Source organism: Falco biarmicus, chromosome 13 (assembly GCF_023638135.1).
Source record: "Falco biarmicus isolate bFalBia1 chromosome 13, bFalBia1.pri, whole genome shotgun sequence".
Taxonomy (NCBI): Eukaryota; Metazoa; Chordata; class Aves; order Falconiformes; family Falconidae; genus Falco; species Falco biarmicus.
In genome coordinates, this window is record NC_079300.1 from 13,516,811 (window position 1) to 13,541,089 (window position 24,279).

Genomic DNA, 24,279 nt, shown 5'->3' on the forward strand with positions numbered 1-24,279 from the left:
CCCTTGCATGACTGAGGTAAAAGTGTAATGCAGTATCTTGTCTCTCTTAGGCCTGATGCTGTCCACTTATAGCAATGTAATATTCTCAGATGTTCAGAGAATGATCTTATATGTTCGATCAATTTGTCTGTAAAATCTTGCAAAACTATGACCTAAATGTTTATCGTTCCGCTGATAGGATGCTGTGGAGCTGTTTAACACTGTATTTGTAACAATAATACTGCTTGGTGAGAAAGATGTGAGGTTTCCTTCTCAGGGGGATTTTTTGCCTTTTTTTTTGCCTTTTTCTGCCTGTGATTTGTGGTTATAGTTGCCTTTCTTTATCATTTTACCTTTTGTCTTGGATGTAAATAAAGAGCTAATTACAGTTAATCTCAGTGGAAAGGAATGAAATTTTTAAAGAGTGAAAAATAACTCCCATCTGTTAGATTTGCAGCAGCATTTTGGGGTTTGCCTTCTACTTGGGAGAAAGCCAAAATTTATCTTGCTCAATTTAAAGTTTTCCTTGCAATATTTAAACTGGATTTTTAATCATTTAAAAAAACAAACAGAAATGGAAAGAGCTTTTCAAATTATGTTTGGCCATGTTCTTAACATGCTGGTTGCTAAAACCTGAACAGCTCTGTCATATTCTGGCTGAAATGAGTTGAAATCACACTACCAGATTCCATAGGAACAGGTTTGAGACCTTATTCTGGAAGAGCATCTATTTTTCATAGTAGTATATTGTGTTTCTGTGTTTCCCGTTTGCTGGGGCTCCTTGTGCCCAGCCAACCAGCCCTGAAATTACTTGTTCCAAGGGAGCTGCTGCTTAAGTAGGTACTATTTCAGACAGGCTCAGACCCACCACGCAAAACTTGGGTTATGTGGTACATTTAGCCCCACCAGCTCCAGTGACTGCTGAGCTCAGGGAATTAATCTATACTTCGCACTCATGTACTATCTTTCTTTTCAGTGTTTCTAAGCACTTTAGAGATACTAAGATGCACAGCTGTGGTGTGAGGTGGGGGGAGGCTGTTATAAATGTGGCTGGAGAAACGGAGGCACGGATTTAGGAATCCTCTACTAATGCACTCCGTTCAGGGTCAGCCATTTATAAGCGCTCAGATGCCTGATTATCAGGGAGGTGCAACATTTTTTTTCATGTACTACAATTGGTGATTGATGCTTCTGTAGGTTTCATGTAGATTAATGGGAAACCCATATTGCTACCCTAAACTGCTACGCTGTTTTAGAATCTTCAGCCTTAGAGACTTACAGGAGCATAGTAAATGGCAGTGGCAGGAGCCCTAATTTCTAATTATTTTTTTCTGAGGTTAGCCCTAAAAAGCAAATCTCACAAGGAACCAAAGGTAAAACAACTTCACTGCCATCCCACCACAGTATCATCCAGGGCCCCACCTACATGAATTTATCAACTATCTGTTGATTCAAAGCTCTGTGATCTGTAGAAAATACTTATCCTGACAGTAAGAGCCATAAAAATTCACTCTAATACAAATAATCGGATTTGTTCTGTTGAGAAATAGCTGCCTCCCCCTGTTGCTTTAAGCACAGACACCTCGCAGACCTGGTTTCTAAGGAGGGATCTGGATAATGGGAGGGGGATGTATGTGTTGCTGCCTGGCGTGGTAACATTGGCAGGCTGTGAAGATCTTGTAGGGCACCCAACCTCTTTGAATGAGCACAGATGTGCTGCTGGATTACAGAATATGTTGCTTTAGCAAATTGTCTGGTTGCAGTTGAGCCAGACAAGGCTGATGGTTTGGGGTGACTGAAGGATGTGACAAAACATGACTCCACAAAACACTCCCAGTCCCTGTGGACTGGATTTGTCTTTCCCCCTCATCCATTCTCCTGTAAAAATAGCTGCAGCCTTGGTGCACTTACCTTTCTTCACCTTCCTCCTTCTTTCTTATGTTGCTATGTGGACTTTAGGGAGACTGTTTAATTCTGGCTCTTTGAGAGGCTGCACACATGGACACCCCTGACCCGAGGCTGTGGAGAGGTGGAAATGCTTTTCTCTAGGCTTTTTGTGTCCTCCTCTTCTCCCATGGCACGGGGGAGCTACGTCCTTGGCATTGCAGCCCTGCTGAAACCCAGGGTCCTACCCTGGGTTGCGGCTATCCAGGAAGGCAATGTTTTCCCCTTTCTAAGCCACCCCTGCTGCCTTGTCTGCCAGGTGCCAATGACGTAGTTGTTGATGAGAGGAGTCCAAAAGCAAGAGGTAAACTCAACCCAACCTTCCAAAGACAGCCAGTGATTGCTTCCTCTCAATGCAAAAAGGTGAGCCAGCCCAGGGCTAGCATCAGTGCAGATTTGAGAATATGAAGGTGTCCACTTCCTTCAATGCCAACATTGAAAGTGCTCTGAAATGAAAAGTTTGAAGACTTCAGATTTTTGGTCCTCTGAAGTAGGGTTTTAGCACAGAGCGGTATTTCCTTTTGTCGCTGCTCCTTGTAGCCTTTGGAAATGTCAGCAATGCATATATTGCCTTTTGTTTGTCATTCAGCTGGAGAAATGAATTCATTGCCCTCATGAGATCAATCATATTCTCCCCAAATAATTAATATTGATGACAATCACAGCATACTGCTGCCTGCAGCTCCCTCTCAGCCTTCCCACTGTGTAGGTGCTGTGGGTCAACAGAGCGGTCCTCGTACGAGGCTCCTGGACTTGAAAATTCAGGGTGCCATTGTTTGAAGGTTGAATTTAGAGCTGCACTGATGGGGTCAGTGCAGGCAGAGCCCGAGCAAGTTCCCTGTGATGATGCAACCTAGTATTTGCAGAACAAAATGTTAGAGACGGGTGGAGCAAATGCAATACACGTGGCATACAAAGGATTGTCTCATCCTGTTTCTCGTCTCCCCGGCTTTTTCTAGTCCCCTTTGTAGAGTGCAGCTGTACTGCCCGGACCAGGAAGGGGCAGGCATGCAGAGGAAAGTTGCTCTGATAGTTACTAGGAGGACCAAGCGGGTGAATTGGGAACATGGGGGCCCTTGGGAGAGCTGGAAGGACCTCCAGAGAGTGCCTTGTACGTGGGCTGTTGTCCTGAGGCAGGCAGGTAGTTCCTGGGCTTTCAGTGCCTTTGGTGTTCCTTTTTCTATTGCTTTAAATTTTGCTGTGGATTAATGTGTACAGCACACAGAGCAGCCTGTCTGAGCTGGAGGAGAAAGAATGAAGCATCTTCAAGTCTTACTCTTGTTTGCTTTTTCTTATAAGGCTAAATGGAATTAAATTAACATGATTAATATGTGCCAGATGTGGAAACACTGTGTGGGCCAAACTTGAAAAAGAACTCTGCTGACTTGCTTTTACCCTTGATTATGTTGCTTGACCCAGGATAGCTGGAGTCACTTGAAGAAATCCTACTCTTACACCGCAGGCAGAGTTGAAGATCAGGTCTTCACCACTGGCAGCAGCATGGGTAAACCTGCTAGCAGTGCTGGAGACGTTGCAGTCTGCCTGGGGATTTTGTGGCAGCGGCAAAGTAAAAAAGATGCTTGGAAAGGGGAGCGAAACACAGTGTTGTGCTCTGGAGCATGATGGTGCTTGGAGGCTTTTTGCCTGCTGTGTCCCGATCTGGGAGAACAAGAAGGGGAAGATGGTGGCTGAGTATAGAGCAGCCATCCTGGGAATCTGATCTGCAAGCACTGAGGGCTGTAAGGGGAGGAGGTGAAGTGAAAGAGCAGGTATATAGCTGGCAACAAGGGCTTGAACTGAAGAAACTCTTGGAGCATTTTTTGAGACAGAGAACCTATTGCAGCTAGGGCTCAGCAGGGCTGGGTGTAGCCCCTGTTGTGGCAGCGGGGATGTACAGTGGGGCTGCAGGGCGCTTGGTGGTGCTGGGCTGGGCTTGCAAGAGTCATGCTTCTCCTGGGAAAGCTGCTCTGGGGTTCAGGAGTCCGGTCCTGCAGAAGGCAGTAAGCCCAGCTGATAAACCTGCTTAAGTCTGCATTGTGTTCTCTGGGTTTAGAGATTTGGGCTGAGCTAGCTTGGGGTTGCAGCTGTGTAATCTGTTGCGCAATGTGGATGTGCTGTTACGTCTGCAGGGACAGTGGAATAACCTTTTGGGGAGGGCAGTGGGGTTGCTCACATCTAAAAGCCATTAAAAAGGTCAGGAGGCAGAATGTATAAATTAAATGCTTGTTCTCAGATGTCTCCAGGTGCTCATGAGAGTTAATCAGAACTCTTTCAGTGAGGGAAGAATCTCACTCTGGATTCCTTAAGTTTCCTCAGGTCTTTGAGCCATGTTGGCTGCGGATTTCTTTTTTTTTTCTGTGCAAAGATTAGTTTGTCAGTTTATTTTCCAGTAGCGCAATATGTGGGTATTTCTCCAAGCTCTCCTTTCACTATAACATCACCATCTAAAATAGAAGCATTGTGTCTGGCTTCATGGAAGGTCTCAGCTCTCTTTGAAGCTCTGTTGGAAGCTTTTCATTCCCCGGCTATTCAGACTTAAAAAATAGACTGTCTTGGCTGGATACCTTTTGCTTGAGCACAGAAGTGCTCTTGTAGATTGGTGTTTGAACTGCTCAGTGCTCAGCGTGTATGCATTTGTAATCCGTGATGTTTGATTTCATAGCTGTGGCTCTACCTGCCCCTTTTCAGCCCACTCCACAGATCTCTTGGTGCTAGTCCCAGCTGTTTATTTGTCTTGTCCAGGTGTGCATATATTTCAGGGAGGTGACAGATTATTGAGCTGGTTTATTTTAAATGTATGAAATGCAGCATGCTCTGCCTGCTACGTAGCTGCCAGAGTATAATCAGCGGCACCCTGGGCTTCAGCAGAGCAGTGTGCAAGGTCTGTAGGATTTCTGCTTTGCCGAGCCCTGAGAGGACCCCAGGAGAACTGCTGAGGGAGGGAGAGGGTACTGACTTTCTTCAGACATATTTTCAAGCACACACAACCCCCCCTTCTCTCCACATGTCTGGATTGTACTTTTTTTCCTTTTCTCTTGAGAGAGGGAAAAATAGCTTCTTCCTCAGAATTCTGATTGTTAGCCAGATCTGTTGAGCCAAAAGGATGCCAGGAGATGGTGTCTAAATGCCAACAGCAGATCGCAGATTCCCTGCCTGGCAATCACCTTTGTGCCCCAAACATTGGCACCGACAGTGGCAGATCTTGCACTACCAAGGAAGCTCCCAGAAATGACCTGCTGTAAATGTCTCCCTGCTTTTTCCCAAGCTTCTGAGCTCAAGGGGCTGCTGGCTGCTTTGCTCACGGGAGCTCTTGGTGCCCTTTGAAGGTCAGCCTTGCTTCTGCGGTTCACGCTGCTGTGTTGAAGGAGAAATAGCTTGGGACGACCTCCTGGAGTGACCCCAGAGTGACACACTGCTGAGTTCATTCATCCCCATGTTGGGGATTTAGTAAAAAGTAATTAAAAAGTCAGCAGGCTGCAGCCCTTGGCCTGGATGTGCAGTGCAGGAGGCCAGGGAGGGGCAGTGGTGGGTGATGGGCAACTGGAGCTGCCTGGGATGCCTGGTGTCATGTCCTCAGCTGGCAAAGAGCTGGCTGAGCCACTGACAGAGAAAGCTGTTCCCAGATATTTTTGGTTGGATGAGGTTTTTTGTTTTGTTTTGTGGTTGGGGGTTGTGGTTTTTTTTGTTTTCGGTTGTTGTTGGGTTTTTTTGTTTTGTTTTTTTTTTTATTGTTTGGCTTGGGTTTTTTCCTCTTCTGGATGCTTGGTAGACCTGGGTATAAAGCTGTGCATAAGCACTGTAGACCCCAGTGCTGGGAGTCAGTGCTTCCAGGTCCTGTGTGACGATGGCCAGCTCTGGCCAAGGAAGACAAAAGATGCTTTGTGCTAGCGATGGGGGAGACCTCTCACCAGGGCATCTTTCCATCTGACTCTCTCTAGTTTATTTTTCTTTTTCTCTCAGTTCTGCAAAAGCAAGTGTTTAATATCTGCTGTGATTCTAGCTGGTGAAAAAGTTTCATACTGCTCAAATCTAAACCTTCCCTTTGGTTCTGATTATATAAATTAAACTTATGATAGAAACATTTCAGAACAAAATCCTTTCAGCCTGCTCTGTTGTCAGGCACGTGATAGCCTGGTGATTGCACCTACCCTGGCAAAAGTGGGACTTCAGCATCGATCTCTCAGGTCCATGCCTTGGATGTGTCACCATTAGGTGCACTGATTGGGCCACACTTAAGGCTCCCACAGTATCCCTGATTGCGGGCCAGGCTTCAGCCCTGGCTGATTCCTGCTGAATTGTGCCTGGCTTTTAGGGAGCTGCTGCCAAGGCAAATTGGGCTCACTGCCCTTAGGAGAGATGTGGATGTGTTTCCGAGGACGGTGTTGGGGGCCCTTTGTTGGTCAGTGTGCCTGTATTTGAAGTGATGACTGTGGCGTAGTGTGTGCTGGAGCAGGGAGAGTGCTCTGAGCCGCTTATGGAGTTCATCATCAAACTGCTGCTGGTTTCCTCCCCTTTCTGATTCTGGAAGCTGGCTGGGAAGGGGAATTTTAATGAAAATGCTGATTCCTCCTGGGGAGAAAAGGCTGGCTTTCCAAAACTCGTCACCTGTCTTTCTACCCACATCTCTGGAGATTTCAGTGTAACCTTATGTTGCTCAGGAGGGCTGTCTGCAGGACTGGCCAGCTTGCTGTAGGAGTGGCTCTGCTTCGGGCAGGGGTACAAGTGGAAATGCTGATGCCGTAGCAAAGGGCAGTGCTGTGCAGTGCCCAAATGGCCTCCGGAGGAGAGGCAGGGTCAGAGAGACGCTGCACAAATTCCAGCTAAGTGGCACCAAGATGGTTTATGCTACAGTAATTCCTCCCTTTGTCTGACATACTCCCGTACATACTGAAAAGCAAAAGTGTTTCCTGGAGGGCTGAAGGGCCTTTTCCCACTTTCCATTAGTGTTTTTGCTATTACTTTTCTGCAGCTGCTTTTGCAGACTGCCTTTTGTCTACCTTTTGGATTCTTTGAATTTACTTGGACAGTATGTCTATTTTCCCCATAAGAAAACCCAGCAAACTCATTGAGCAGCCTTTTCCAATGCTACTGTGTGGCGATGCAGGAACCCAGGGCTTGTGGGCACGCAGTGATGTGGGAGTGGGGGAGCTGTATTCCTCTCCTGAGCACCAGCCCCACTCCGCAGCCCATAAGCCTTCAGCCCCAAGTCCACGTGGTGTAGAAGCAAAGCGCTTTCTAACCTAGCCCACCCTGATTCTGTGCTACCTTTTCTGTGTCTGCATCCCTCTTCCTGGGGCCAGTCCTGTGCTCTTGAATATTTTTGACTCAGAGGGGCTTGGGACACAATTACAAAAAGAAAATAACATGTAAAAGTTGCTTTGGCTGGTGTTATTTTTTTCCCTCTTTATGAAACAGCTTTATTTTAAATGCCCTTTCAGCCAGAGCACTTAGTGGCAAGGTTTTGAAGGGCACTTTTGTTCTGTGTGCCATAGTGTGACTTCTCAGTGAAAAGCAAAAAAGCTGTCAGCTCTCCCTAGGTGCCGGTGGTTAGGAGGGACAAAGGCGTTTTCTTGGAAAATGCAGTATTGTTCTGTAGAATTGGTACAGTGTCTTTGAGAATAGGTGTACAGTAGTTACTTTGAGTGCAGTTCTCTTTGTTAATTATTTGACAACTGTCTTGGGTTTTATAATTGTTTGGAAAATGCGTAGGCTTTGCGGGGTCCATGCTGTTAAAGGCAGGAGTGAACAATTCCTTGCCTAGGTCTGTTTGGGAAGGGTGTTTTATTAAAAGGTGTTTTCATGGTTTTTTTTTTCTGACATAAAGGCCACTTCTGGCCAGTAGCAAATGAAAAACTAAACCTTTCCATGAGCTGTACTTTTAAGAAAAGGAGACGCTTCTATGATACTGTCTCCCCTCACCCCACTTTTCTTTGCTCCCCAGTAGACAGACAGTGAAAGTTTGAAGAAGATGCTCAGGAATGAAAAGGATATAATTTCTAACTTGAAACAAATGAACATTTCAAGTTCTTTAAAAATTCTAGCGACAGCAGTGATGGATCATTTTCCCCAACTGCTCTCTGAATTATTATTACTAAAATGTTAATTTATGGAGACATTAAGAACACCTTGGAGTATATTGGTCTCATGAGAAGTTCCTGGAGCGCTGAGGATCTATCACAGCTCTCCAGCCTTCTGGCTGCTCTGATTGCCTGCTTTCTGGCTGTGGTATGATTTCTAAGCTGGTGTGCTCTTCTGCTCACTAATTTTATTCCTGGCTCCCTTTAGTGTTTGCTTTTTATTTGATTGTGTACCAGAGGTGAGATCTGTGACCTTTTTGGGTGGACACAGTTGGGTGAACCCCTCTGCTGCAGCCTGGGGTTTGTGCTCTCTGGCCTCTGGCTCCTGTTGCAGCCAGAGATGCTGGTGTTCCAGTGCAGTGGCACCGAATTGTGCGAGAAGTTAGTCTGGCACCAGTGGAATTGCATCATACGCAAGCAAAATGTCAACGTGCTTTCTGACTTCACGAGACAAAGCAGCAGGTTGCTGGAAGAGGCTGAGAAAGCTCTTCTGTTCCTGGCAAGACTGGGGTGGGTTGTAGTGCTGTGGCGTCAGGTTCTTAGGGCATTGCAATACCCACCCCCTCTCTCTGTGACTGAACGGATGCAGTGCTCTTTTTCTGGTGTCACTGGCAGGCTCACATTATCCTCCCTGGGGAGAAATGACAGCACTGTGTGACCACAGGACTTGTGTGGGAAGACCTTTTTCTTTGGGACATATCACAGATTTCGGGCCATTTAAACCTAAGCATCACAGTGCTGGTAGCACTAGTACACAAGAATCGGTCCCTGCGCTGTGTTAGTAGTATGAACTGTCAGGTCCTGTGGCATTAATAGATTTTTATTTTTGGTTTTTTGTTTTTTTTTAATAATGATGTGCCACAGGAATGGAGCTAGACTGCAGAAGCCATCCTGCCCAACAGTCCCCTCTATCTTCTTCACTGTGTGTGTGAGCTTGCCGTTTCTTTACCGAAGGGGGAGAATCCTCTTCTTTCATCTCAGCTGGCAAACGCTGGCATGGTCAGGGCACCCAGGAGGTTGTGACAGCTCCCCTTGACCAGCCCTTGACCCTGTGCACGTGCCTTCTGCACCCCCCGTACATGTGTAGTGTGGGAGCAGCCGGGGCTGTTGTCAGCCGAGTCCTGTTCCTGTAATGGAGAAATTGTTGTAATCTGACAGGCTCTGTGTCCATCCTGTCTCCACCGATAAGATCTCTGGAGAGCCTGGAATGAACCAGAGGCGAATCACGCTGTGTAGGGCTTCTGATTTTATAGCTGGGTAGAGCAAGAAACAAGAATTTTCATACTTGCAGACAGAGCATGGAAAGCTAGATACCTTGCTCGTGGGAACAGAGACCTGGTGGTTTTTTGGAGCATGTTCTTACGAGCATAGCTAATGGATGTAAATATTAGCTTGCTGCAGAGCTTGTGTATCACTGAGTGAAACGTAGTAGTTTATTTTGGCCTAGGGCCATGTAAAAGGCCTTCCTGTAAACCAGAGAAACTCATCCAAAGTCAGTAGTTGTTCCTGCTTGCTTCAGAGCTGAATTCAGTGTGATTTGTGCAAAATGCAGGAGAAAATCACTGGAAAATAAGGTTGAGCTAGGACACGCTGTACATTTATCTAATGACAAATGGAAAGGGTACCACAAGGGATTTTTTATTATGGGAATGATTCCTCCCCACTGTTTATATTCCTTCCCTTCCAGCTTCCGAATTTCCAGAAGTTCCTAAATTCCTACCAGAAGCGCAGCATGTTGGTTCTCTCTGTCCTATCTGATGGCATAGAGATGTTATATCTTTTTTCAGCATTTCCAGAGGGTAGGAGTACTCAATTTTGTTTCTTCCCCATGGAGTCATCTTAAGTGACACTGGGAGCTGGTTGTAGGTGGCAGTAGAGAAGGGTTTGACTAGAATCTGGCATTTCAGTTTGGATGAAGGGGGTAGGGGCAGCCAGCCCTCTCAGCTGGACTCCAGGGAAGAAAACTCACTTTCTTCTCAGCTTCTTGCCTGTTTCTGAAGGCCTAATGGCTTCCAAGGCAGACTGCAGCTGTTTGCATGGACTCTGTGGGGAAGAGCAGGCTTGCTCTGGATTTCCTTTGTCTCTTCGAGATGAACCCATCCAAAAGCATCGTACAAAGGCTTTTCAGATGCAAGCATTGAAAAGGAAAGATTAAATATCCGCTGCTGGATTTTGAGTTCACATGTCCCATTCTTGTTAATCTCTGCAATCGGTACAATTTTAGGTTCTGTCTGCTTATGCTCAAAGCCCTTCTGTGTAATGCATATATTATGGACAGGTTTATGAGGGACATGTTTAAGGGAGCTCTGTGGTTTCTCTCCCCACTCTTTAAGCCTACCGTGATGGAGCAGATTTCCCTGTCATCTCATGAGCATGTTCCTGACAGTATCGCCATGCTCATTACCGCATCTGCCCTGTGGAGCTGAGATGCTAAGATGAAGTTCTGCTTTTTAACCATTGCTTCTCCCTTTGTGATCTGACAGCACCCGGGAACATCAAATGCAACCTTCACCCCATTAATGAGAGCATCTAGTAAATGTCGGTTTCTGTGACTGCCAGCTTGTAAGTTGCATCCTGGAAAACCTAGAAACACAGGGAAGTTTAATCGCAGTGAGTGAATAGCTCTGAGAGCCAAATACCAGATACCGGAGCGGGCAGCAAGTGAAACTCTGGCAGTGTGCATTTATCTTAAATTACAGGAAATTGTGCTCTGTAGTGGTAATGGAGAAGTCTGAGGTGGTATTTTGCCTATCAGTACTGCTTTGAAAGTATAAACCTTTGTTCAGGTCCCTTCCAAAAAGCGTAGAAACCTGGTGCCTGTTTGTTCCCGTGAGGTGGCTGTTCCAAGGAGGGTTTGACTAGGAAGAGCTGGTGGAGCCTTGACCTGCCTGAAGAAATGGGGTGAAGCAGTCGGGACTCTGGTAGCCACCCTCTTTGCAGGTCACCAGCAGCAGACCTTGCGAATACGGACTGTGCTGGCGTGGTTGTCACACCGAACTGTCAGATGCCTGTTCAATGCAAATGTGCTTCAGCTGCCACTTGCCTTCATGGGTGCTTTCTGCACTCGTTCATAGAAATGAGCAGAATGAATCTTGGCAAAGGACCTTGGTGTTTTGGGAGTCAAAGCTTGAGATTTGTAGCCTGCAAACATCTACCTTACTCCTTGTGCTCACAGATCCAGGCTATGCCAGTTACTGAAGGCAATGAACTGGGCTGTACTCTTCTGAGCCATCACCTCCGGGGCTTGGAGAGCTCACACAGCTGCCTGTAGGCAGAATGACACTGCCATACAGATGCTTTTCTTAAGGAATCTTAATGAAACGAAAAAAGAACATAACAGAATTAAAGGATCGCTGTGTGGGTGGAGGAACAAACACATACACTCAGAGTTAAAAAATTGTCTGCAGTGATCAAGTAGTGTCAAATAACCAGATTCTGTGTTGTGTGCTTTGTCTCAGCAGGATGAAGATGGTCTGTGCCGTGCTGTTTACGCTGTGGCTGCACATGGTCACCCTTGGCAGTGGCTCAGGTAAGACACGGCATGCAATGGGGTTGCCCGCTTGTTGTAGGAAGAGCTGATCTGAGGCTGGAGAAAGAAAACTGGCTGCAGTGATTTTAAGCATTTACAGTATTCCTGGGTGAAGTGGTCACGTGTAAAATACTTTAACATTGTGTTCATGCATTTTGCTGGTTCTGTGTGAGTACTGTATAATGCTCATGCTATGAGCATGGTGTAAACAGGTGCATTAGCAAATAGCAATAAGCACCACCTTGACCTAAAAGTGCTTTGCAAATTCAAGCTGCCTACTTAGTTGGTATTGTTATACCCCTTCTGCAAGGGGTGAAACCAGGGCTTGGTATGTGGCACTGACTTGTCACTGAGCTGCAGGCAGGACCTGGGCTTGAACCTGAACTCTGCTATTCCTGGTTGGATCCGGAGGGGGTTGAAATTCCAGCTCTTGCATTCTGACTCATGCCTCAGCAATGCAAGGGGAGAGGGGAACTTCTCAAGTAAGAGAAGCTCTCATGCCCGTCTCACTGAGTCACTTTCCTGACAGGAAATATGTTGTCATGCTCGCAGCTCCTCTGGCACACGTTCAGCCCAGCTCTTGTGAAGAGGCAGATTGTGCGTGTCTCGGCTCCGGACTTCCTATTTGGGGGTGGAAGGAGACAGCATGATTTGCAGGAGACGAGTGGAAAGGGGGAGGCGGGGAAAGAACAGGCGCTGGCTTTATAGGGGAAAATGTTCAGAAATAAGGCCTGTGCAGGGGATTAAACAAGTCGTGTGTGTCCGTGTCCCCCTGCCTCGAGCCCTTGCCCCTCTGCAGTGCTGGCAAACAAAACCCTGAGCAGATGAACAGCTCTTGTATTGTTATCTCTTGGACCATGCTGAATTACTGCGGCCAGATTCACAACATGCACCTCAGGTTCATTGCAGAGGCTGAAGGCTGGGAGGCTTTTCTCCTTAGGTTGCCCAGGGGCTGCAAGCAGTCACAATAGGCTGTAGTCTTTAGTAGGGGATGCCCCATTCTGGCTAACAGGGGTCTGATGGAAGTGGTGAACAACGGGAAAACAGCAAAGGAGAAATAATATACAGCCCAGATCTCCTCCGCTAAGTGCTAGGTAGTAGGAGTACCTGGGGAAGGAGGGACCCAGTGATGTGGATCACCACTGCTTGCTGGGAAAATCCCTGCTTTGCATGTGCTTCTGGACGTGCTGTTCTGCTCTCCACCAACGCAATATCCTCCTCTTGCTGAGGCAGCGTTACAACACCCCACGTGCAGTCATCTTGGGCTTTTTCAGAAACAGGAGGTAGGTGCGACTGAATCAGGATTGCCCAGGAAATGTTAAAGCGACTCTATAAGCTGACACCATCAAGTAGGAGCTGTGAAATGAGCACCCTAGTGTTTGGGTCACAGAGGCTTGTGCCAGTTGATCTCACAGATTTCTCCATGCATTTCTGCCAGGTATTTAGTGCTTTGTAAACATTCTTCCTTTAGCATAGATTTTCTGTATGTCTTCCTTTAGCATAGATGTTCTGTATGGGATGGTTAGAGCCCTTGTAGACTGCTGGAAGAACATGAGTGTCGCAGGACATGTGATCAGTTAAAATAAATTTCTTCTGCAAATCCACTGTAGTATATGTGTTTAATTTGCTGCAGCTTTGTGGATGAGAGACCTGCTTTTCAGTTCTGAGCTTCCTTTTTGTTTCATGGACATCATAAACCACTTTAGGCTGTCAAAATATCTTTTTTTTTTTTTTTTTTTATTCATAACATGCTTGGATGGTTGTTTGTACTTGGATGGAGGGGCAGCCGTCTGTGCAGCCCTCTGTTACTCTGTGGGGTTTCCTGGGACTGGCACCAAAAGGCAGCTGAAGCTCGTTTCACCCTTGCAAAGTTGTAAATACAGAACAGTGTGGGAGACTGGACATGCTCTGATAATGTTACAGCATTTGGGCTTGCTTTTTATTCTCGGAGCTGGGAGCATTGGTGAGGGGAGCAGAGCAGAGGTTATCCAGAGTGAATGCAAAAGGGCTGTGCACAGTCTGCAGCTGCCGTGGTCATCTCCTGACACAAAGCAAGGCCATGAAGATGAGTAGGTCTCGCTGGGGAACCTGGCTCCTGGGATATAAAGATGTGTAACTTGGTGGGGATTTGTCATTTCAGCTGGATCTCTTTATGTGCTTTGCTGTAATAGCCATGTAATGTTGTATTGTTGGGACCAGCTCTCTCTCCAGCCCAGACTGGCAGGGGCAGAAGTAGGAGTCCTGTCGTGGTTTGCTGCCACTTCTGCCTGCCTCTCCAGCCCTTCCTAGGGGAGCAGCACGGTCAGCTACAGTGACTGGGGACTGCCCAAGCCAGGGGTACTAGCTCTGCTGAGTTCTGAGCTCTTTGAGCTTACAGAGGGGACGAGGAGCCAACATTTACTAATTTTCAGCCATAAACCACCAGCACTGCTCTGGCTATAATGCAGATGGCCTTTCCATCCAGTTCAGCCAGTATGGCTGACGGTCTCCCTGGCAGTGTGTCAGAAAGCTTCAGCGTTGTACTTCACTGTACTTACTGGAGAGACAAATCTGCAAACTTTGTTCTCCTCCCAGATTTTACAAACAACACTGTGGCTCTAAACATCTGTTCTTCGGGCTTTGCTGTTTCTGCTCTGTATGGAGGCTGGTGCTGAAACAAAATCATTTACTGAAAGGGAGTTGCAAGCTGGAAAGGGAAAGAAATGTGATCAGAGTAGTGTAGAGTGAAAGACTTGGAGTCCGAGACTGAATTTGTGCCTGAGTCTGCTACTCACTCGTGCTGTATGTGTGGGCAAATCTCGTCTTGAGAATATACACGATCTGCAGTGCCTGGGTTTGAATTCCTTACTCGTGACCTGTGGGACACTGTTTGCAATGGCACTTGGGGTCTTCTGCTTTCCTTGCCTCAGCTAAGCCATCCCTAAGATGGAGATAAGGCTTAGATCTCTGTGCTTGTGTTGTAGGGTGCTTAATGAACCCAGATGTTCTGATACCCAGAGAAGGATAGCAAAAAATGATGAACCCAGTTTCGATCCTACAATGATTTCTTTGGCACTGTTGAAGTAATATAAGTATACACTGGCTTAAAGGAGGCAAAAAATGAGCCAGACAAAGAACATAACAGCCAGTATGAATATGGTATGATGTTATCTTCTTGTTTCCAAATAAAGTTGGCCTATGTTAGACACTGACGTACTTAAAAGATGTAGCTGCAGTTGTGCTCCTTGTTCCACTTTTCTCTCTCTGCTAACCAGGCTGCTTTCTCATTCTCTAAGAGCTCTCAGCTTTTGCAGGGTGAGGGCTGGGGAGAGCATCGCAGTTGGAAGTATTGTCTCGGGGAATTAGAAAGGCAGAATACTGGTGCCAGGAGAGCCGGAGCAGCCTCATACTGATTATCTAAAACACCCGCCTAGTGCGAACAGGTAACTGCTGTGCATAGTCCTTTGATGGGAGGAAGCATCATGTTTGCGTAGGAGACTCCTCTGACAGCTCTTCTGGGATCTCTCAGACGTGCTGTGTGGTAGGATGAGCCCAGGACTGGGGCCAGCTTCTGCCCAGAGTGATGCCCCAGCGTGGCAGGCAGTGGCTGTAAGGCAATCAGGAGCGTCTGTCCCGGAAGTTTGATATCAGGCTTTGCTGTTATTTGCTGGGTTGTGAGCATGTCTCTTGCACTTCCCCATACCAGAGTCTCTCAAGCTCTGGTTTTGTCCCCTTGGAAGTCAGCTCCAAAGTGCCAGATGTGACCAGTGTGGATTCAGGTGGTGGCTGGAGCAGCAAAGTTCTGACTGCAGCAAGCCACAAACAGAGGTCCGGCTCTGGGCGTCAGAGCTGCCGCTTGCAACATCTCTCCCAAGTGCCGATCTGTGCTGTGTGTCTCACGCTTAGCAGAGAGGCAGAGCAGTTACTTATGGCCACGGGAAATTTGCAGATTAATAAATTACTGTCTGTAAAACACTTTGAAGATGGAAAGCCCTGTGCAGCTCCTCAGGATTATTACTATATAGCTCTTATTCTACTGATGGGGTTCCAGTGGCCTTATTTTCCTTATGATTTGTGACAGCCCCAGAAGCTGAGAAGCTTATTTTAATGTGTAAAGTCAAAAGAAAAATAGATTAAACTGCATTATTGTTTTCTAAAGAGACTAAATCCCTCCCCCATCATCTTCTCCTGGGATTTCCTGACTTCCTCCTACTCTTCCAATCTCAGCTTCTTGTTGTCTTAATTTAGGACATGATTTTATAACCATCCGTACCCATCTGTGAGTTACTGCGGTTGTAGAAGTTTATGGTGCTTGGGGGCATGAAGTTATACAACAGCAAGGGTGTTGAAAGGTGCATAGCCCTGAAGGGGAGGGAAATAAAACCTGCAGAGCAGAGCTGGCCTTGGGTGGAGGTGTGTAATTGCAGCTGCCAGCTTCCCTCCACAGCAGCCCGTGTTGTGCCTGCCAAGGAGATAAGACCTCACATCTGCTTCTTGTCAGCTGAGGAAGTGGCTTGTGAGGGGTGAGTTTTGTGTACGCATCAAGGTGATGTGACCCATCTGCATTGAAGTGCTGAAATATGTGGAGGAAAGCAGCCTGTTTAGGGTGTGTTGCTGAGATGTTGGACAGTTGCTTTTGCTCCTCTGTGTGTATCAAATAGGGCATCAGGGGACATCAGGGACCCATCTCCTACCCTCCTTATCAGTCATGCCCCCCTGCTGCAGCTGCACAGTTGTGCACTCAGTCTCGTACATTTTGCTGCACACAGGTAACTTGTGCCAGAGTCGTAGACCCTTATGGTGCATTTTACTGCCTGCTGCATTTTTTCAGTTCCTGTCCTCATCCGAGGACAACTGCTGCAGTGGGGTTTTTTTTATGCAGACATCCCTGTGGATGTTTGTGGTGAGCAGTGCAGAATTCTTGACTGTATTTTAAAGCACGCGACGGAGACCCAGGTTAGGTGCAATAACTAGGCTGCATGCGTTTAACTAAGCAAGCCTGTGGTAGAGCCAGGGGTTGAGCCTGGATCCCAGTCTGGTGTCCCAGGCACACAGAAGAGCCCCTGCCAGCTTGAGCACAGCTCTGTGGTGGGGCTGATCAGGTAAACTTGCTTTTCAGGCTGCCTGTCCTACAGATAATTTTGTAATGGGCCCGTTCCGTTTCCTCTCCCGTCTCCCTCCTCCTCCCGTGCTGCTCTGCTTTGCTTCGTGCAGCAATTTCCTCAATGAAGTGGGATGGAAAGTAGCTATTTGCTCCTTTTCTCCTTCAGGCTTTGAAGCAGTTCATACCCCTACCTTTATCGTTTTGATCTCAATTTTAAAAAAAGCCTCCAGGAAATCACATCAAGGTTGCTAGAGAAAACCAAATACTATTTTTTTTTTTTTTAATGGCCTAGTTGCTGGAGGTAACTGAAATACTCTGTGTCACATGCAGTAAACACAGCTTTACGCGCAGAGAGTGAAGGCATGGAACTCCCTGTGGAGCAATTTTAAAAGACCCATCAACTGCCCCTCCTCATGTTACAGGCTGTGCTTAATTAGTTAAGGAAACTTGAAAGTCAGGAGCTACGGACTCCATTACAGAATCATTGTTTTTTGGATGTTGTGCCTTGGATGCTTCCTCTGAAGTCAATAGAAATTTATGCAGTTAGCTTGTTTTTTGTGAATTTGGCAGAAAGGCAGACGGTCACACCTGTTTAAACTAGACTTTCAGGATCTAAACAACCACAATATATAAGTGGTTTTGGAAATTATGAACCATTCTGCAACAGAAAGTCCTTTTCCTTCTTCCTTTCTCGGCTGTCCTAGCTATTTAAATGATAAAAGTGGTTGAGGAGAGAGAAACTTCATCCTTGTGTACAGCATTCAGTGGAGCTGCTTCCACGGGGGCATCACAGCTCAGCGGCAGCACAGGATGGACGCGGTGAGATTCGGGAGAAGCGTAAAACGGTGTCGCTGGTGCCATTGCAGCAGAACCACATGGATGGGGCTGGGCTGTGTGCGCTGTGTGTCGGAGCTGGTCACAGGGGGTTTGTGCCAGTACCACTTCCACTTACTTGCTCTGTTGGAGCGGCTGTGGGAGGAAGGCAATGAGGTTATGACAGGCCCTTTTTGATGTGTTTGCACTCGAAATCAGATTATAAATTCCTACAGTCTGTGCAGCTTCCAGGCTGCCTGCAAGGCTGCATTGAGCTATGACCAGGTTTTAGGCATTCTGTGACCGCTGTTGTTGCTGCAGAGATAGTGGGAGCAAATGGTGAGGGCTAGCTGATCTTGGCTAGGGCTAGCCCACGTTCTCTGTCGTTCCCACCAATTTCAGTGTGTTTGGATCTGCGTCTCTTCTCCCAGTTCGGGAAGGTGTTCTCATTTGGTTTGTTCCATGCTGCCCTCCCTGCGCTGTGTTGGGTACAGACCGCTGGCCTGTCACACTGCCTGACTGCTCAGCTGCTGAGCGAAGTACACAGCCGGGGAGCACGGGGTGGTCTTGTGCAGGATGCACGTGTGAAAGGAAAAGCACAGACACAGCGGAAGAGTGGGTGCTCCTGGCACCAGCGTACATGGAAAGCACACCCATGCATGGTGGCCAGCCACAGCTAGAACCTCCTGTGCTCACAGCGCAACTCCTCCGTTCAGCCCAGTATCCTCTGCTTCCTTCTCACAGACTGCTGTGAGCTTGAAAGGGGGGGGGGGGGGGATTTTTGTTTTTAGGTAGTAATGATTAATTCTCACTTAATCGCTTGGTGTGACTAGCTTTTCCTGCCTTTTTTGTGCTGATTCTTGCATCAAGCTAACTGCTGGCCTGGCTGCGCTTCCTGGGTGGAGGCTGACTCCTATCAGTTTCGCTTTAAAGTAATGCAGCAGGGGCAGCCAAAGAAAGTAGGAGGCTGTTGAGGTAGTACAGCCCCATCTGATGCTGCTGCTGAAATGGCATGGGGAAGAGGGGTCTGCCGTGTCATTCAGCTGGCAACATTGACGGCTTTGTGTCCTGCTGCCACTGCACAGTCCTAGTCTGCATGCAAGGCAGGCTCCCTTCCAAAATTAGAGGCAATTAAGAAGGGCACATCAGTTTGGCAAATGACAGGGTAATTTGTGCCGACATGATAGATGGCTTCTCATAAGGATGGCTCTTTATTTCTTCACAGAAATTTTAACTAGGGGAAGCTCTTGTTTGTAGCCCCAGGGGAGGCAACGGTTAGAGGCAGTGTGGAGCTGGCAGAGTTTTGGCTGTTGAGATTTAAGTACCTCCATTTAAAAAAAAAAAAAAAGACTACATGGAAATGCCAAACTGAGTCAAAATGGGACAGCATTTCTTGATGTGGCCTTACTCAGGTTTTCTTTTTTGATCTATGGGTTAAGCAGTTTGTCTCTTCTTAAAAAATCCAAACAATTGCACCTATTTAATCTCTCTTTTGATGTGTAGGTGCTTGTAATGGGTGCTGCAGATGCATCTTGGGAACATTTCAGGTGTGTGTATTCAGAGCTCTGTTAAATCAGTCACAATAAGGGGTAAGCAGTGCAGTAAGTGAAAGGTTGGGAAAGGTTTCCAGAAATGGCTGGTTTTTCCTTTATGAAGTTGAGCAACATAATTTCCCCCCCCCCCCCCCTCACTTTCTGCTTTCCATCTGGAGAAACCACTTTCTTCAGCTTTGTTTGGCTTCTGAGAAGGAGCCTGTTTTGGGATACCTGGTGTTTAAGGGTGTTGTAGCACTAGATTCAGAAACAGGACAGATCCGACTATTTCTGTAACAGAAGAGGTTTCTGTCCCTTGCATCAGTAATAGATACCCTTATAAACACAGATTGCAACGTACAGCCCAAGTAAGGAAGACGTTTAGAATTAACTGCCAGATCACCTAGTTCCCAGTGTGCGTCAGCAGTAGTGCAGCAGCCCGCTTGTATCTTCATCTCAACGCACATGAAATCAAGATGGGCATCCTTATTCTAACCTTTCTGTATGCACTTGCTCTTCCAATGCTGGAGACGGGTGTTTCCTTCTACCATGCAGCCTCCCTCCAGCCTGTGTAATCCCTCATCCCTTTTGCCAAGCAGTGCTGTGGAAACGGGACCCCTTGTTGCCTTTTCCCTACGTTGTTTCGGGTAGGTGTTGTGGGTCATGGATTGTCTTGCTGTGTGATTACAGAGCACCCAGCGGTAAGAGAGGTCAGTTGAGGCATCTGCAGCACACCTCGTCGGTAATGAGAAAAAGACGGCTTTTCAGAAGTGTTTTGCAGAGGCAATTCTAGGGAGTTGTTTTTGTGGGGTGGTGGATTTTTAGAGATTTTTTTTGTATCCCTGAGCCGCGTACGTAGTGCTCCCTTTGCTACAGTATGGAAGGGACTATGGAGTTGCATATAGCTCCCCCATCTCTTCACTGGTTTCCATTTGTTAGTGAACCTCTGAAGTCAGAGCATGAATGCTGATCCCACTCAATTTAATCAAGAGCTGCCCTTAACTCCAACAGCTGTTTTGTGCAGAAAACATTTCAAGAGAGAAGAAACTCACTTTCTAGGTTTAGCTAGTGAAAACAAGTGTGAGTTGCTGCAAATGGGCACAGCACCATAGAAGTTGGTTCTGTTTCTCACAATTAAAATTGGATCCTTGCATCTTCTTTCTGCAATGCCCCCTCAAATATTGTTGCTGGAGTCAGGATATATCAGAGTGTGCATGTGTATACATATATATATGTAATTTTTTTTTCCATAGCGGGAGCTGCTTTATGCCAGTGAGGTTCAGTGTGAAGTCATGCCATTTTTCAGGCTATCTCGAGTTTAGACTGACATCCATCCAAGTAGCTGCATGCAAATGTTAACAGCAAATAGACTCTGAATATCCCAATAAAGATTAAAATAGTGGATGGGGCACAAAATACGGCAGGGAGCTGTTGGATGCAAAAAAAATTACAACAATAATAATGCAAGCATCCCCTCTGCTTTTACATGTGTGTGAGGAGTGCAGACAGCTGTCTGGGCTTGGCCCATTCACTGGGGTCTGCTGCAAAAGTGCCACCGTGGCAGAGGAAGCTGTTGGCACAGGGAGAAGAGCCACGTCACAGCCAAGGAGGAAGAGGCTTACAAAGGTGTGTGTGAGGGATGCCCTGCAGTCCCCTCACGTGCCATGTCAGGCAGATCCCAGCTATCTCAGGCATAAAACACCCCAAAAAATCAGAATATCAGTACTACTGTCAGGATGGCGTGGAGAGGAGGGAAGTTGTGTGAAGCACCACAACTTCTGTCCTTGGTGTTTTATGCATGAAGGAGGTCTCAGTCCAGCCTGTGGTGTTTCTGCCATCTCTGCTGTGAGCAACGGGTTGGGGCTTTGTCCCCTGAGCCCTTGGAGCTCTGCTGGCCTGGCTTTGCCCTGGCAGCCAGGAGGAGCCCGGGTGGCAAGCACAACCTGCCATCTGAAGCTGCACAACTGCTCCTGCGGTCTGTGGTGTTTCCAGCACAGTTATGTGCTGTGTTTGGCATTCAGCTCAGAGCACGCAGCACCCCAAGGCAGGACACAGGTGGGGAGTCTTAGGACTAGCTGTTTGGTGTGACGGTGCTCCTGAAGTCTGGTGAATTAGCCAGCTCTGAGACAAAATCTCCAGGTACAGCTCTTATAGTAAAAGAACAATAACAGTTGCCTCTTCCCCAGCCAAGAAGACGAGGCCCATACGTTGCTTTTGAGTAATCTAGGGAGAAAAAAAGTAAAATAATTGATTTATTTTCAATAACTCATTCGGGTAGATTGGGTAAGTAGTTTTACAATGCTGATGTATAAGCTGTTCCAAAATGCAAAAGCTGTTCATGATTGCAAATCGCATTGATCCTGACTCAAAGAATTTCAGTACTGTAATGTTTTGTATAGTTTTCTTCCTGTCCAGTCTTACTATTTGAAGTAATAAAGGCAATTTGCTTTTATACAGCGAAGAGGAGATGCCAAATTTCAGGTGCGGGAAGGAGAACCCAGGTTCTTTTTTTCTTTTTCTTTTTACAGATTACAGACCTGGATGTACTGCTTTCAGAGGGAAAGCCTTTCTTTATAAAAACAAATGCCATCCCCCACCAACAGTAGTCCATGCTTTAGCATGTAATTAGCAGGCAGTCTCTGGCAGGGTCATTTGTCTCATTTGCTACTCTATGGAAACTTGACCATGCCTTATCCCAGTTGCTTGACCCCACCAGCATAAAGCAGTGTTCTGGTTCCAGTTGCCCTTGACCATGGTGCTGACTATGCACCTTCCTATGGTAATAAGGTTTCAAATAGTGGGTCGTTTTGTCTTTCAAAATAAGCCTTGGCACTGGTTGTGGTAGCAGCCATACTGGACGGTGCTGTGCAGTTTTGAAAGACGTATCTGTATGGGTTTTGGATGATAAGCAATGGCACCCTCCAGCCATGGGTTTGGGGCTCCTATGAGCAAATATTTGTATTCTGGGCAGTTTCACAGTCTCTTCCTAGCCCAGTTCACTCTCTTCCTCCTGAAGCAGCACACTGTCATACGCGTGTTTGGCATACCGCAGGAAGAGCAGTGCAGTTTGTATTTACATTTATGTGTAAACCTGCCAGAAAACATTTCTATTCTTACTGGCTCAGATTCCTTCTCACTGTGACTAACCATTGCTGAGCCACAGGAGTTAGTATTTCTGCCTTTAAGCACTGTGGGCCCATCTTCCTAAAGGTTTATCTCTTTACTTTTTAAAATGAAGTATGAATTTGGGGCCAAGCTACATCCTGCTGTCTATTTAAGGAAGATAAAATGTCAGAAATCCTGTTTTGCACCTGTGAAATCAGTTCAGAAGAAATGGACTCAAAGAGTATATTGTATTCTGGTTTTCCTCTTGGCATGAGTTCTAATATCTGCAGACTGGAGAGGCTTTGCAGTGTTGTTTGTGGTGTGCCTGTGATACGCTGAGACGCACTCCTGGGGACCGCTGCAGGCAGCATACCCCTCTCCCGTTCGACTCACTTTGGGCTCTCAGATATCTGGTTGCCCTAGCTAATGCCTCCCAGCAGCTACAAGAGATGTGCTGGGAAGCATGCTGTGCCATGCTTTGCCTTGTCAGCATGGGGAGGCAGGAGATGCAATGACAGCAGCTTCTCCGTGTGTCTCAGCTGGCATTAGCAGTGCCAGTTGCTCTCAGATTTGCTGACACCCTGGTACCGGGCTGTGATTGCACCAAGTCCCTCTGTGACTGGGCACTGTGATGGGTAGGAGGAATGGAGTGGAAAGAAGCGCTGGGAGGAGAAATGGGTTTTGACTGTGCTGTTTGTCCTGAAACTATCCGTTAATGACAGAAAAACCAAACAAAAACAAAACAAACAAAAAAACCCACCACCAAAAACCCACAAGAAAAGGCACTGCATGGCTTTTTTCATGCTGCCCAGTCTGTATGTCAGCTGGAGTCTGCTGTGAGCCATGCTGAGCCTGTTGAGCTGTGCTTGGGGATTGCATGTAGGGGCTGTCTGGGGATCCCCAAAGGAACCTGCTGCCGCCTCCTCCGTACTGTCTCTTCTATCCCTCAGCCTCCCTTCCCAAACTTCACTATGAACAGTCACTATTTGTCGCATACTTGTGCTCATACTCTGTGTTTTCACAGCGTGCGCAGGCATCGCATGAATCCATCCCAGGAAAGGCAGTCCGCACTCCTGGAACCCACAGTCCAGCCTCTGGCAGTGGCAGTGGCCCATAGCTCTTAAAGGAGGGTTGATGTTTGCATTGTTGGGGGTTTTTTCCCCACTCTTATTTCAACACCTCTATATTCATCTTCCCTGTCACTGTGCATTTATGCGCACACACCTCTAGCGTTTTCATCCAAATTTTATCCTCCCACACAAGATTTTAGGGTTGAATTTTCTTGAAACTCTCCAAGAAGCCTGGTGTTATACAGCAGTATCCTATCCTTTTGTTCTGATGGGGGATTAATAGCTTGGAAGAAAATAGGAGGTGTACAAATGAAAGTAGAGGTTTGCAGGTTCTCTAGAAATGAATGCAGTATTCTTGCTCAGCTTTATAAAAGCCCAGTTTTCTTCCACTGAAAACACTCCATTTCTGCCTCTGATTTTAACAGGGGCAGGACTAAGAGCTGTGGGGAACATGGGCAGAACTGTTTGTCTTCTGCAGACTTGCAAGCTAAGGTACCTTGTCTTTCCTGGCTGCAGAACGCTGCGATGACTGGGGTGTGGACACCATGAAGCAGATCCAGATTTATGAAGGGGAACCTGCCAAGATCAAATGCCCGCTTTTTGAGACCTTCTTGAAGTACAACTACAGCACAGCCCATTCTGCTGGCTTAACCCTGATCTGGTACAGGATTGCGCAGGACCAAGATCTGGAGGAGCCCATTAATTTTCGTCTCCCGGACAATCACATCAGTAAGGAGAAAGATACCCTTTGGTTCTGGCCTGCTCTTCTGAATGACACTGGGAATTATACATGCATGCTCAGGTAGGTTGTGCGGTGCAGCTTCTATATGTCTTCAGCATAACTGAAGGACTTCCGTGGAAGCGGGGAAAATTGTGCTGTTAGCACCAGTCCTTTCTGTAGGGAGAAGACCATTTACATAAGCATTAATGGGAAAAGAATGTTACAATTATAAGACCACTCAGTGCTGAGCCAATTTACGTTGTAATAATGCTTGGAGCCTTGCAAACATTAATGAGCATGCCTCTCCTTGCTAGCTGCAAGTGTCTGTGAAAATATTATTGCAGAGCCCATGGCAAAATCCACAGTCACTCACCATTAAGAAGTGATCTGTGTGTCTAGAGTAAAGATAGCTTCAAATGCAGGGGT

General features: G+C 46.8%; 1 protein-coding gene across 7 annotated transcripts in view; it reads left to right on the forward strand.

Moving 5' to 3' along the window:
• Positions 1-24,279, forward strand: part of IL1RAP (interleukin 1 receptor accessory protein) — a 49,200-nt gene that overhangs the window by 4,651 nt on the left and 20,270 nt on the right. For 4 of the 7 annotated variants that reach the window (XR_008825196.1, XM_056358698.1, XM_056358693.1 and 1 more), the window contains exons 2-3: positions 11,462-11,529; positions 23,649-23,934. Coding sequence is in view for 6 of the 7 variants with exons in the window: in XM_056358698.1 (XP_056214673.1) it covers positions 11,463-11,529; positions 23,649-23,934 (353 nt within the window). In the remaining variant the exon portion in view is untranslated. Of the gene's footprint in view, positions 1-2,968; positions 3,065-11,458; positions 11,530-23,648; positions 23,935-24,279 lie in introns of those variants that run through there. The other 3 variants (XM_056358696.1, XM_056358695.1, XM_056358697.1) reach the window with 2 other exon arrangements.